The sequence below is a fragment of the Numenius arquata genome, chromosome 8, assembly GCF_964106895.1.
Source record: "Numenius arquata chromosome 8, bNumArq3.hap1.1, whole genome shotgun sequence".
Classification (NCBI taxonomy): Eukaryota; Metazoa; Chordata; class Aves; order Charadriiformes; family Scolopacidae; genus Numenius; species Numenius arquata.
Window position 1 is genome coordinate 52130610 of NC_133583.1, and position 11045 is coordinate 52141654.

General features: G+C 54.9%; 3 protein-coding genes across 5 annotated transcripts in view; 2 read left to right on the forward strand and 1 right to left on the reverse strand.

Moving 5' to 3' along the window:
• The window catches only part of LRRC41 (leucine rich repeat containing 41), an 8886-nt gene extending 4790 nt beyond the window's left edge, over nucleotides 1–4096 (reverse strand). Inside the window, exons 1-5 of the mRNA XM_074151376.1 lie at nucleotides 3951–4096; nucleotides 3775–3861; nucleotides 3115–3185; nucleotides 1158–2322; nucleotides 483–728 (exon numbers count right to left, since the gene is read on the reverse strand). Coding sequence (XP_074007477.1) covers nucleotides 483–728; nucleotides 1158–2322; nucleotides 3115–3185; nucleotides 3775–3861; nucleotides 3951–4038 — 1657 coding nt within the window. The 5' untranslated portion in view covers nucleotides 4039–4096. The remainder of the gene's footprint in view (nucleotides 1–482; nucleotides 729–1157; nucleotides 2323–3114; nucleotides 3186–3774; nucleotides 3862–3950) is intronic.
• A 314-nt stretch (nucleotides 4097–4410) lies between these two features.
• UQCRH (ubiquinol-cytochrome c reductase hinge protein) lies at nucleotides 4411–5752 on the forward strand. Its single transcript, XM_074152256.1, has 4 exons — nucleotides 4411–4509; nucleotides 4610–4633; nucleotides 4847–5008; nucleotides 5479–5752. Exons 1-4 carry the CDS (start codon nucleotides 4468–4470, stop codon nucleotides 5509–5511), a joined length of 261 nt encoding a protein of 86 aa, XP_074008357.1. The 5' UTR covers nucleotides 4411–4467; the 3' UTR covers nucleotides 5512–5752.
• Nucleotides 5753–6614: 862 nt separating this feature from the next.
• On the forward strand, nucleotides 6615–10848 carry NSUN4 (NOP2/Sun RNA methyltransferase 4). Of its 3 annotated transcripts, XM_074151996.1 has the most exons (7): nucleotides 6616–6724; nucleotides 7372–7647; nucleotides 7696–7784; nucleotides 7950–8104; nucleotides 8280–8434; nucleotides 9074–9198; nucleotides 10216–10848. In XM_074151996.1, the coding sequence occupies exons 1-7, from the start codon at nucleotides 6617–6619 to the stop codon at nucleotides 10487–10489; spliced, it is 1182 nt and encodes a 393-aa protein (XP_074008097.1). In that variant the 5' UTR covers nucleotide 6616; the 3' UTR covers nucleotides 10490–10848. The 3 variants fall into 3 exon arrangements, with proteins under 3 accessions (XP_074008096.1, XP_074008097.1, XP_074008098.1); XM_074151995.1 differs by having other exon boundaries at nucleotides 6615–6724; nucleotides 7372–7784; XM_074151997.1 differs by lacking the exon at nucleotides 9074–9198 and having other exon boundaries at nucleotides 8280–8420; nucleotides 10326–10489.
• The last annotated feature ends 197 nt before the right edge of the window (nucleotides 10849–11045 follow it).

An 11045-nucleotide genomic window follows, 5' to 3' on the forward strand; every position in this document is an offset into this window, starting at 1 on the left:
GACGCTGCTGTAGCTCCCAGACTACTGTAATCCAGGGCTTTGGGCACTGCTTTGCCATCACCTGTGGTGGTGTGATGATCAAGAGATGCTTTGCCTCTGCTTAAGGCTCCATCTAGGGCTTAGAGCCTCACAGACAACAGGACGGACAAAGCAGAAGCTCCCAACCAATCTACAGATCTGGTGGGATACACTCCTGTGGGCTGCTTGGCCAGTCACTGGAGGATACGACTGGCCCTGTACAAAGCTGATGTTGCAGCAGGTTGGGGTACAGCAATGAAAGGCTTTGTCCACGACTCGGGCTCCACAGAGCATGTCACAAAGTAGAAATGACAAACTGCAACACCATCTAAATCAGAAAGGTGAGGCTGTAATTGCTTAATTGCACTCCAGTGTAACAGCGTAAAGTTCAAATCTGCTGCCAAGCTTTTACAGCTCTATCTGCCTGCTGTGTCCTGGTCATTGCTCAGAATGATGATTCCTACCTGGGATTTCTGCCTCGCTGCAGCCTGGATTCCCCTCTGGCCTGTTCCCTTCCAGCTGGTTTTTGAGGTCGAAGCTGACTGAGAGCGTGTGGAGCTGGGGAAAGGCGCTCAGGATGCAGCGGACAAGCTCCATGCAAGGCATGTGGGAGAAGACATCACTCACACGCACCACGCGGAGGTGGCAGTCGGAGTGGCGGGAGAGGGCCCGGAGCCCTGAGAGGATGCAGAAGATGTTAGCACCCAGGCCTGGAACAGCATTTGTACAGAAAGGTGTTAGATGTGCCTGTACAGGCACCACCACACATTCAACTGGAGCTGCACCCACGGCCAAACAACCTACGCCGAAGGCTAAACTCCCAGACTGCTACATTCACATGTTCTTAAGCTACAGCACTGACAGTGTACAAAGGAGATGGAGATCTCGCTCTTCCCTTCGCCCTCTGGATGGCGCTTAAGCACAAGGCCGGGGGCTGTTCTGGGGCAGGAGGGCCCCATTCTCTCCCTCAAACAAGTCTTCACACTCATTAACTATCTCTACCGATGCCATTCTCAAGATCAGGTACCAATACTCTTAATAATACCCATTCCAGTAAAAATAAAATCAGGGTAAACCTGAGCAATAAGTCAGACCGTTAGACCAAGGCTGGAAGAAAGCAACCTGTTCATACCACTAACCGTTGTAAGACAGAACCAAGTTCTCTAAAGACACCCAGGAGCTCAGCAGGTTACTCAGAGTCCGGCATGTCTCCCCAGTCAAAGGAATGGAGAACAATTCCAGAGTGGAGACGCTTCGGAAGCGGTGAGCAGCTTTCAGAGAAAAGATCCCAGCAGGTCCTCCTCTTTTCTTAGAGCCAGCATGGCCAGTGCATGGAGATCCCGGGGAGGAACTAGTCCAGTTCTCAGAGTTTTCTCCCTCTGTGGTGCTGTTTTTGTCGAGTAACCCTGAATTATCCTCTCTAGCGACAGTAAAAACAAAATCATACAGGTCTTCTGGGTCAGCATATGGTCCCCTGCTTCGTCTGAGGCAGCGACGTTTCCTCCCCACCGCGGATTTCAGCCGTCTGCGTGTCTTTCGAAGAATGGGGTGACAGGACAGCTGGTCTGAGATGCAACGAGGAGAAGACCCTCCCTGAATGCTGGTGTGGTCACAAAGCACCTTGCTGCTTGACTCCTCACACGCTTGGTTTTGGAGAGGACTTCTCGGTCCAGAGAGGACGGAGTTCAGGCAAGCGTCGGCCCTGCATCTGTTGACTTCTGCATCATCCTCCTGCGGGGCCCTGGGGGATCCCTTCTGGTCCTCACCATCGCTCCACTCCCTCTTGTTGCAGTGTCCCCTCTCTCCTCGCTCTTGTGCTGACCCCTGGCTTTGGGCTGTGTCCTCCTCTCTGCAAAGGCCACATGGGCTGCTGTGATACGCCAGGGCGTTTCCCGAGCGCCAGAACCCAGCACTCATGCTCAAAATGAGAACGAGCAGAACCGTGTCGGGAACAGGCCAGGAATACATGGACACTTGGCTGACAGAGCCGTGGTGAATCAGCCGGTGGAGAAGTAAAACCAGCGACCTCCTGATGGACTGGTCGGAGGAGAGGAGGTGCTGGAACTTCAGGATCCGCAGGGAGACAGCCAGGTTTTCAAGCACTTTCTGGTTGTGCTCGGCTGCGAGCTCCACCGCGCCCTGCAGCATGTTGCAGAGGGTAAGCTGGGAAACGTGCGGGGAGCTGTGGAGCAGTGGCGAAAAATGCCGGTCGTTGAGACGCCAGTCAGAGGAAACATCCAAGACGCCATGAAGAACGTTTGAGAAGAACGTTTCAAGGAACTTCTTCCTCCAACAGGTTATATTCTGCAATTAAATTACCTTAGAGTCAACCAGGGTAAAAACTATTCACCAGGACCATGTTAACAAAAAGCCAGCCACAATTTTTCACGTTCTTTTTAAGTTAAATTATTGCTATCTGCTAAGTTGGTAAACATAGTGTCCAAAACCACCTACTGTTAGTGCAACTGAGACTCCGTTCCTAGGTCTCAACATCCTTCCTCATTGTATTTGTTGAAAAAATGAGTTACTCTGGTCACTATCTCTTCATCCTGCTTTTGGCCTAATTAAAGCACATTCAGTGGTCTGAAGCTCAGCTATGTTTTTGTCTATTAAAAACCACATCATCAGGAGTTTTCTTCCCAAGTGTCTATTTATAGGCTGTGATTAAGTTGGCTGTTAACGAATTCTTTTGCGATGCTGAATCAATACAGCTGCTCCAGTTTTCCCCTGTAAAACCATTCTTCCAAACTCACTCTCTTTAAGTATTTTTCTAGTGCTTTCTAAGACATCAGCACATTTTTTTGCCAGCGTAGGTGTAAGCATGATATAAGATTCTGTTTTTATCCTGTTTCCCTAAGAGCTACATCTCTAAAGACAGCATTTATCCTTTCGCCAACACGCTGTTGTGAGATTCTATGAGCCCTGCTTCCCAAAATGATTGTAATTCCAGGGTCATGCCTTGGTCCGGAGCTCTACGAATGCTTATAACCAAGCACCGGCAATCGCTCGGAGGTGGCCGGCAGCACCATCAGGCTTCAAAATGAAACCTCGTGGAAGAAACCTGTTCCCCCTCTCCCGCCAGCAGCAGTTCCTCACCTCCGAGTTGGGTGGCCTGGTTTTCATCACGTCGTCCCACAGCTTGCGCCAGATGGGCTGTGTCGAGAGGCCTGGGAAAGAAAAATCATCAGCCAGGCACCTTCCCCCCTTCTCCCCATCCTGGAGCTCGCAGGGGTGCTGGGCAGATGAGGGGCAGCCCCTGGTGGGGGGCACAGACCCAGACCCCTGCAGCAAAAGGAGGGTGCTTTGTGGCAAAGGGGGGGAACCACCACCTTTTAAAGGATGTGAGAGAAAAAATGGCAGGTTTTGTTGGTCCTCGAAAGGCGCAGAGTCACAGCAGGGCCCATGTCACTGTGTGAACCCTACCTGGGTACGGGATGGGGCTGGAGGGTTTGGATGTTGGGGGGTGGCCAGGCCACATCTGATGCCAGTGACTGCACCCTGGGCGGTGTCACTTCCTTAGAAGAGGGGTTCATCCCCTCCCATTTCCAGCCTGGAGGGCGTTGTCCCTCCCGTGTGGGTTCCTCTCTCCAGCTGGGGGTCCCTCTGGTGTGGGGTCACCTCTCCAGGTCGGGGGCACGCCCCCTCACAGTGTGTGTGTGTGTGTGGGGTGGGTGTTTGTCCACCCCCGTCAGTTTTGGGGGGCTCCTTCCTCCCACCCCCCTCCCGAGGCTTTGTCGCCGTCCCCGCCAGTGTCACCTGCTCTCCGCGCGGCGCCCTCGGCCCGCTCGAGTCGGAAGACGCTGAGAAGCGGCAGGAGCCCCCGCAGGAGGTGCCCGGGCAGCGCTGCGGAGAGCCAGAGGGAGACGGCGGCAGGGTGCGGGCAGGCCCCGGGCCCCACCGCCCCGCCACCCCCCGCGCCGCCCCAGCCTTACCCCAGACGTCCCGCTCCAGGGCCCCCATGCTGCGGCTCACCGCCGCCGCGCTCAGCGCCAACAGGCTGCCCGGACCCTCCGCCGCCATCGCTCCCGCTCAGCGTCGCCGCGCCGCCGCCGCCGCCGCCGCCATCTTGGGGAGGGACAGCCCCCTCTCCCGCCCGCGCGCCGCCACCGCCATATTGGGAGGAGGAGGGAGCGGGCGGCCATGTTGGGGAGGTCGCGTCGAGCTCGGCCGGCAGCGGCAGCCAAGCCAAGCCGGCTGCAAGATTGTGATCCCCAAGAAGAAGAGCAAAAAGAAGACCAGGAACAGCGCAGTTTTTCCATCTTGAGGCGACTGCTGGCGCCGGTTGCCATGTTTGGAAGGGAAGAGCCCAGGCGTGAAGCACCGCCCGCGGGGGGGGGTAAGGGAGGGCGGTGCCAGCGCTGCAGCGGGCGTGCTTCCGCTTCCGGGGCGGGCAACGACACTTCCGGCGGGTGACCCTGGCGAGTCCTTCTGTGGGGCGGGAGCGGAGCTATGGGGCTGCGGGACAGCGTCGTTCACGCCGGCGAGCCTGAGGTGAGCCAGGAGGGGACGGAGCCCTGCGGGCGGGCGGGCGGACGGGCGGTTGGACCGTCGATCGGTTGGTAACGGCCGTGCTTTCTTTTCTTTTCCCCAGGAGGAGGAGGAGGAAGAGCTGGTGGTAAGAGGCGGAGCTGGGACGAGGGGGCCTGGGCCTCCCCTGCCTGGGGAGCTGGCAGGCCTCGGCGGCGGCGGGGGAGGCCCATGGCCTCTGCAGCGACTCGTTGCTCCCAGGGGAAGACATACGGGATATATGGCTCTCTTAAAGCGCAGGCCGCGGGGCATAGAGGCATTTCGGGGTATCCCTATTCTTACAGTAGTCCCATCTCTGCAGGATCCTTTAACCACCATCCGTGAGCACTGTGAACAGTCGGAGAAATGTGTGAAGGCGCGGGAGCGGCTGGAGCTGTGTGATGCCCGGGTGTCCTCCAGGTCCCAGACAGAAGAGCAGTGCACAGAGGAGCTTTTTGACTTCCTGCATGCCAGGGACCACTGTGTAAGTGCAACACCCATGGATGCAACGTCCCTGCTGGTGCTGGGAGCAGAGCTACCTTTAGCTGTGCTTCTGAGAGCACAGACAGTTCAAGTGTGAGATGTGGTAGCTGTTCAGTCACAGTGGGCTCTGAAGAACATTGAGCCTGCATGCTTTTTCTTGTTAAATGTTTGGTTCCTCCTTCTTACAACAGCTCCAGATGGGATTCAGTAGGTTATTAAACAATTAAATGAGTCAAACACGTTGTTTCTGCCATGCAAACGGCACTTTGCCTTTTCAGTGTTGTATTTGCCATTTTAAAGTTAAACCTTTCTAATCTGAGGTGAAACTTTGTAAGAAATGTCAGCTTGTTGCCAAACAATGAGAAGAGGGGAGGGCTGTGGGGCCGTGTGTGTTAGCCGCCCAGAAAACCAAGAGGCGGGTGGTAACACCACCCTCACCTAGGAGTTACGGAGTGCTTTGTCTCTTTCCAGGTTGCTCACAAACTCTTTAAGAGCCTGAAGTGAAGGCGGGCGTGGTTGTCCATCTGCTTCCACAGCCGGTGGCGGCGGTTCCTTGATCCATAGTCCTGTTTCCCGCCTGTTCATTCTCCGTGACAAGTGCAAACGAAACGGCTTCCTGGCAGCGACCGAGCCTCAGCGTGTCACTGCGTCTCTTCCCGCAGAAGATGCGCAGTGCCACAGAAACCATGTTGATGTTCTGTAATTTTCCATATTAAACATTCAGAGTTCCCATGGAAATACCCTCCATTTGTTCCCTGGTTCTTGTACTGGGTTAAGATGAAATTAGTGGGGGTCAGAGCCCAGCTTGTGGGGGGAGGCTTTTCCTCACTTGTGGGAACGTCCCTTTTTGTGTAGCCGGAGCACAATCCCACAGGGAGGAATTAGTCTGCTGGAGCCACAAAGGTTATTTCCAAGCCCCGTAAGACCAATATTGTTCACACAGGAAATTTGGGGGGCAAACTGTCAGCTGTCCCTCACTCTCACCTACTGTCACCTGCGGCTGGAAGAGCTTCCTGGCTGCAGTTGGCTTTGGGTTCTTGCCCAAAGCGACTGACCACATGGGCACAGTGGTGGTGCCACCTCAAACCCTGAGCAGAGTCTGAAGGGCCACCTGGGGGAACTGAAACCTTTCCGTGCGAGTCACCAGCCCCTTCTGCTGACCTGTGGACCGGTCGAGTTCATCCTCTGCCTGTTTTCCTTCCCAGTAGGATGTTTAACAGCAGGAAAAGGGATGTTTTACAGGGCAATTCTTCAAGGTGAAAAAGCTCCACCTTTTTAATTTGGCTGTTCTTTATCAATACAGCTGTCTCTCATCCTTTTGCTGGTGGATTTCGAGCCGAATCCTTAGTGGATTGAAATGGAGGTTTATTAGGGTAAATGTAGCTTACGTAGCCTGTTAATATTCGGAGTTTTGGGGTGGTTTTTTTTGTAGCGCAGGGTCTGTAAAGAAGGCTCCGGGCTGGGAAGGTGGCCGGGCTGCGAGCCGTTCGGCCGCCGCAGGGCCCCTTTTGTCGCCGGGTCCTTTCCAGCAGCCGGTGCCTACACCCGGTTCCTCCTCATCCCCTCGGGGGCGGTGCCGGTCCCAGACCCGGTCCCGCCCCGGAAGGCGATGGCGACGGCGATGGCGGCGGTGGGGATGCTGCTGCTGCGGCGGGGGCGGCCGCCGCCACCGGGGCTGGGACCGGGACCGCGCCGGTACCGGTACAAGGAGAAATGGGTGAGCGGGTCCTCGTCGCGGGGGCTGCCCTGCCCGCCCATCCTGCACCCCTTTTCCCCCCGTTACACCCCCTTTCTCCCCTCTCATCCCCTCCTACCTTATTTCGGTCCTTCCCCCGCTGTGATCTCTCCCTCTGTCGCCTCTTTCCCCCTTACGCTTTCATTGCACCCCCCTTCCTATGTCCTCTCTCCCCCATCCCACCTTCTTTATGCCTCCTCTTGTCCCCATTCCACCCCTCGTTGCACCCCCTCTCCCTTCCCTTTTTATCCCAGTTTACCTTGCCATTCCACCCCTCTAATCTCCTCATTTCACTCCCTTGCACCTCTCGTTGCACCCCCACACCCATTGCACCCCTGTTACACCACTCCATACGCAGCTGTTCCCCTCCTCCCATGCCCACCCCGTGCCCCCAGCCCCATTCGGCCATTCCCTGTCCTGAACGCTCCCCCCGGAGACCACCATCCCACAGGTGTTGGGGGCACAGTCACTTTCTGGGGCTGCAGAAGAACCCCGGGGGCTTTAGGCAGTGCAGAACCTGGCGCTGGATTCTCCCAAAAAAAACCAAACCCTTGAGGCTGGGGAAGGGGGTACTGGAATGTTGAGGTATTTTGTCTTTTAACATCTCCGGTGTTTTTTCCCCCAAAAAGGCTGCCACGGCCCCCCGCATCCCACCCACGCGGCTGGCCCTGCACCACTTCGACGTGAACTACAGCCTGCAGCTGAAGGACCAGTGGCCCTCGGTCCGCGCTGGCCTCCTCTGCGAGCAGAAGTATGGTGCCCTCCTCAACAGCTTCTCTGCTGTCCACCACGTCGCCCAGGAGCTGGAGCTGCTCAACGCCACCGATTTTGTTTCCGAAGGCCCCAAAAAGGCGCAGCCATGGCAGCGGGGCGCAGCTGCGGAGGAAGCGGGGAGAGAGGAAAGCGTGTCCCAGGAGGGGCCTGGCGAGGGCAGGACGGTGACGCAGGCAGAGATGTCACCGCCGCTTCTTGCCTCCATCACCTCCAACATCAAGTGCTACACCTTCCCCAGGGGCGACATCACGCGCTTTCGCCCTGCACGGTGAGACATCCCTGGGACAGGACCACCCGCTGTCACTGCCAACCTCAGGGGCTGCACGTGGGTCAGCACCTGCTGCTTCTGCACGTCCCCATCCTCACCTCCAACTTGCTCTTCCCTTTTCCCCTTGCACGTTTGCTTTTTTTTACTCAAACTGGTGGTTTCCAGGCCGGACACCCTGGGTCTCCTTGACTATTATCTCATGGATGCAGCATCTCTCCTGCCTGTCCTGGCGCTCAACGTGCAGCCGGATGACTTTGTTCTCGACCTCTGTGCGGCTCCGGGTGGCAAGACTCTGGCTCTGCTGCAGACTGGGCTTTGTGGTAAGTGACGGTGAGTGTTCCTTGTCCCCGTGCGTAAAGCAGGGCTGGGAGTGTGTTTTAGACGTTAACTGGCCCATTAATGTCTGACCGTTAATTGTCTCTGGTTGTAAGAGTTGGGAATCAGGTGTGGTTTTGCTAGAGTAACATTCCCCGTGTGCCTTTTTTATCCTCTCAGGGCATCTGGCAGCCAACGACATCTCCATCTCCCGGACAAAGAGGCTGTACCAGATTCTCCATAGCTACATTCCCGGAGAAGTCAGGGAAACCGTGAGTGTCACGTCCTGCGATGGACGGGACTGGGGGCAGCTGGAAGGTGGCACTTTCCATAAGGTAGGTGATGGGGAACCGGTGCAGATAAACCCGTCTAGTTTAGTTTCCTCCTGTTTCAGAGGAGGACAGCAGCTTATCCTGCAGTATAATTGTGTAGTTTTCCACATATGGAGCAATATTTCCTCCTGCAGGATCTGGTGCATATGGGCATCCGCAGTCGTACCTGTATTTACCTGTGTAATACCCCTTTAAAATCCTGCTCTAATCCATCACCTGGAAAATGTAAGGGTTAGATAATTCTTGTTTCTCAGCCACCCAGCCGTTGGGAGCTGGGTCTGTTACCCCAGGTGGTGTCACTGTAGGAGCTCTGGCCGTGCATGGTTGCAGCCACAGGTGCTGCAGTAAGGCCTGCCAGGGAAGCACACGGTGTAGAAACGTTAAACGAGGACACGTGTGAGAGTGTGATGTTATCCGCCGTTTCTGTGTCTTGTTTACACATTCCCGAAATGCAAAAGCAGCCAGACGAGTTGGGGTTTGGTGGGTGCACACCTGTGCTCCATCACCATCACCTAGGGAGGGCACCGGGAGCTGCTGGGTGTGTGGGGAGGGCGGAGGAGTTGGGCAAGGGGCAGGTTGCGCCAGGAGGCTCTCTGAACTTGGCCTGAGCCCAGGGTTGATGTAAGACCTCTGCTGCTGCAGGTCCTGGTGGATGTGCCCTGTACGACAGACAGGCACTCTGTCATGGAGCAGGACAACAACATCTTCCACAAGAGGAGAACCAAGGAGCGTCAGATGTTGCCCATGCTGCAGCTGCAGCTGCTGATGTGAGTGAGCTTGATGCTATTTTGGTGCTGTTTTGTGTTACGGTTGCAGCTCTCCATGGCCAGCACTGAAACCTCTGCTTACTTTGTGTCCCCAGCTGGGACATGTGGCAACCATGGGTAGTTTTCTGCAATGGCAGTAGTCGAACACATCAAATCATAATAAGAAGGTGCAAAAGTTTTTGGGCAGATTAAATGTCCTTCCTGTCTCCAGCAGTAGCCATAGGAGGTAGGGAGTGTTCCCTGAGGAACAGGATGGGTCTAGCGTTGTGAAGATCACATAGTGTGATGATCTCCTGGGTCCTGGCAGTCAGCCTGGGGAGATTCCCGAGTGTCCACATCATGGGAGGACATAGAATCATAAAATCGTCTAGGTTGGAAGGGACCTTTAAGATCATGTAATCCAACCATCAACCTAACTGATAAAAAAAAAAAAGACATCACTAAACCATCTCACTAAGCACTATGTCAGCCCGTCTTTTAAATACCTCCAGGGATGGTGCCTCAACCACTTCCCTGGGCAGCCCGCTCCAGTGCTTAATAACCCTTTCAGTGTAAAAATTTTTCCTAATATCCAATCTGAACCTCCCCTGGTGCAACTTGAGGCCATTTCCTCTTGTCCTGTCGCCTGTGACTGTGAGCTGGGGCAATAAGGGAACAGCTTAGAGAGACCTGTGGCAGGGCTTGAGCTGCGAGAGCCTCTTCCCCTGTACGAACTCTTGTCCCATTCCCGTGGAGATGAGCGCAGGATTACTCCTTCCAGCTGCTCTCCAGTAGTGTCTCTCCCACGTGAACTACTTATCAATCCAGGCATCTATTTGACCCATATTTCCCTGGTCTAAAACGTTCCTCAAGTTGCAGTGACACAGTGAGGCTGCTGAGCCTGTGGACTTCAAGGAGGTTTGTCTCTCGCCTCCTGTGAGTTACGTTCTGGCTTCCCAGTTTCGGTGGGTGGGAATGCTGGTGTCCCACCCAGTCCTCTTCTGCCCGTGACGGTGTGTGTGTTCATCTTGCCTGCAGGGCTGGGATCCTCGCCACCAAGCCGGGAGGGGAGGTGGTGTATTCTACGTGCTCCATCTCCCCGCTGCAGAATGAGTACGTGATTGAGAGAGCGGTAGAAGTCGCAGAAGCCCAGTATGACATCAGGATCCACGTTGAGGACTTGAGCCACTTCAGGACGCTCTTCCAGGACACATTTTCCTTCTTCTCGGATTGCCGGCTGGGGGAGCTTGTTCTGCCTCACCTCACAGCCAACTTTGGACCTATGTACTTCTGCAAATTGCGTCGGATGTAGAAGGGGAGACAGACTATACCTGTAGGCTACCAGGAAATACCCCAAATTTCCAGGGAAAGCAAAACCACTTTATATTTATTTTTCTTTTTAAAATGACCCAAAGGAAGTTGCTTTTTTACTGCAGAGATAGAGAATAAATGAGAAAGATTTGCTGTGGAAGCTCCTGCATATTTGTCTGTTTGAGACAGAGGTTAAAGACCTCTAGGAAAGAGGAAGAGATCTTACCAGAGGGAGTGATTTATCCATCTCTCTTGGGATGGGGTAAATGGCCCTGTGTGGATGCTGCTCTCTCCCTCCTGTCCGACTGCTTTGATCGTACATGAGCAGGTTTGGGTTAATAAACACCATCTGGGGATCTCAGCCTTTCTGTTCCAGATCTCACTTTCTGGGTAATTGACTTGCATCTGTCTCTGCTTATCTCCTACCTTCAGGAAAAGCGGCCCAAGGTCCCGAAATAAGAGGTTCTTAAGAACGGCCCCTGCTGTGAGGTTGGAAACGTGCTTGGGATACTCGAGATCTGGTGATGAAAAAAGCTTGGTGCTGTGGAAATGCCAGT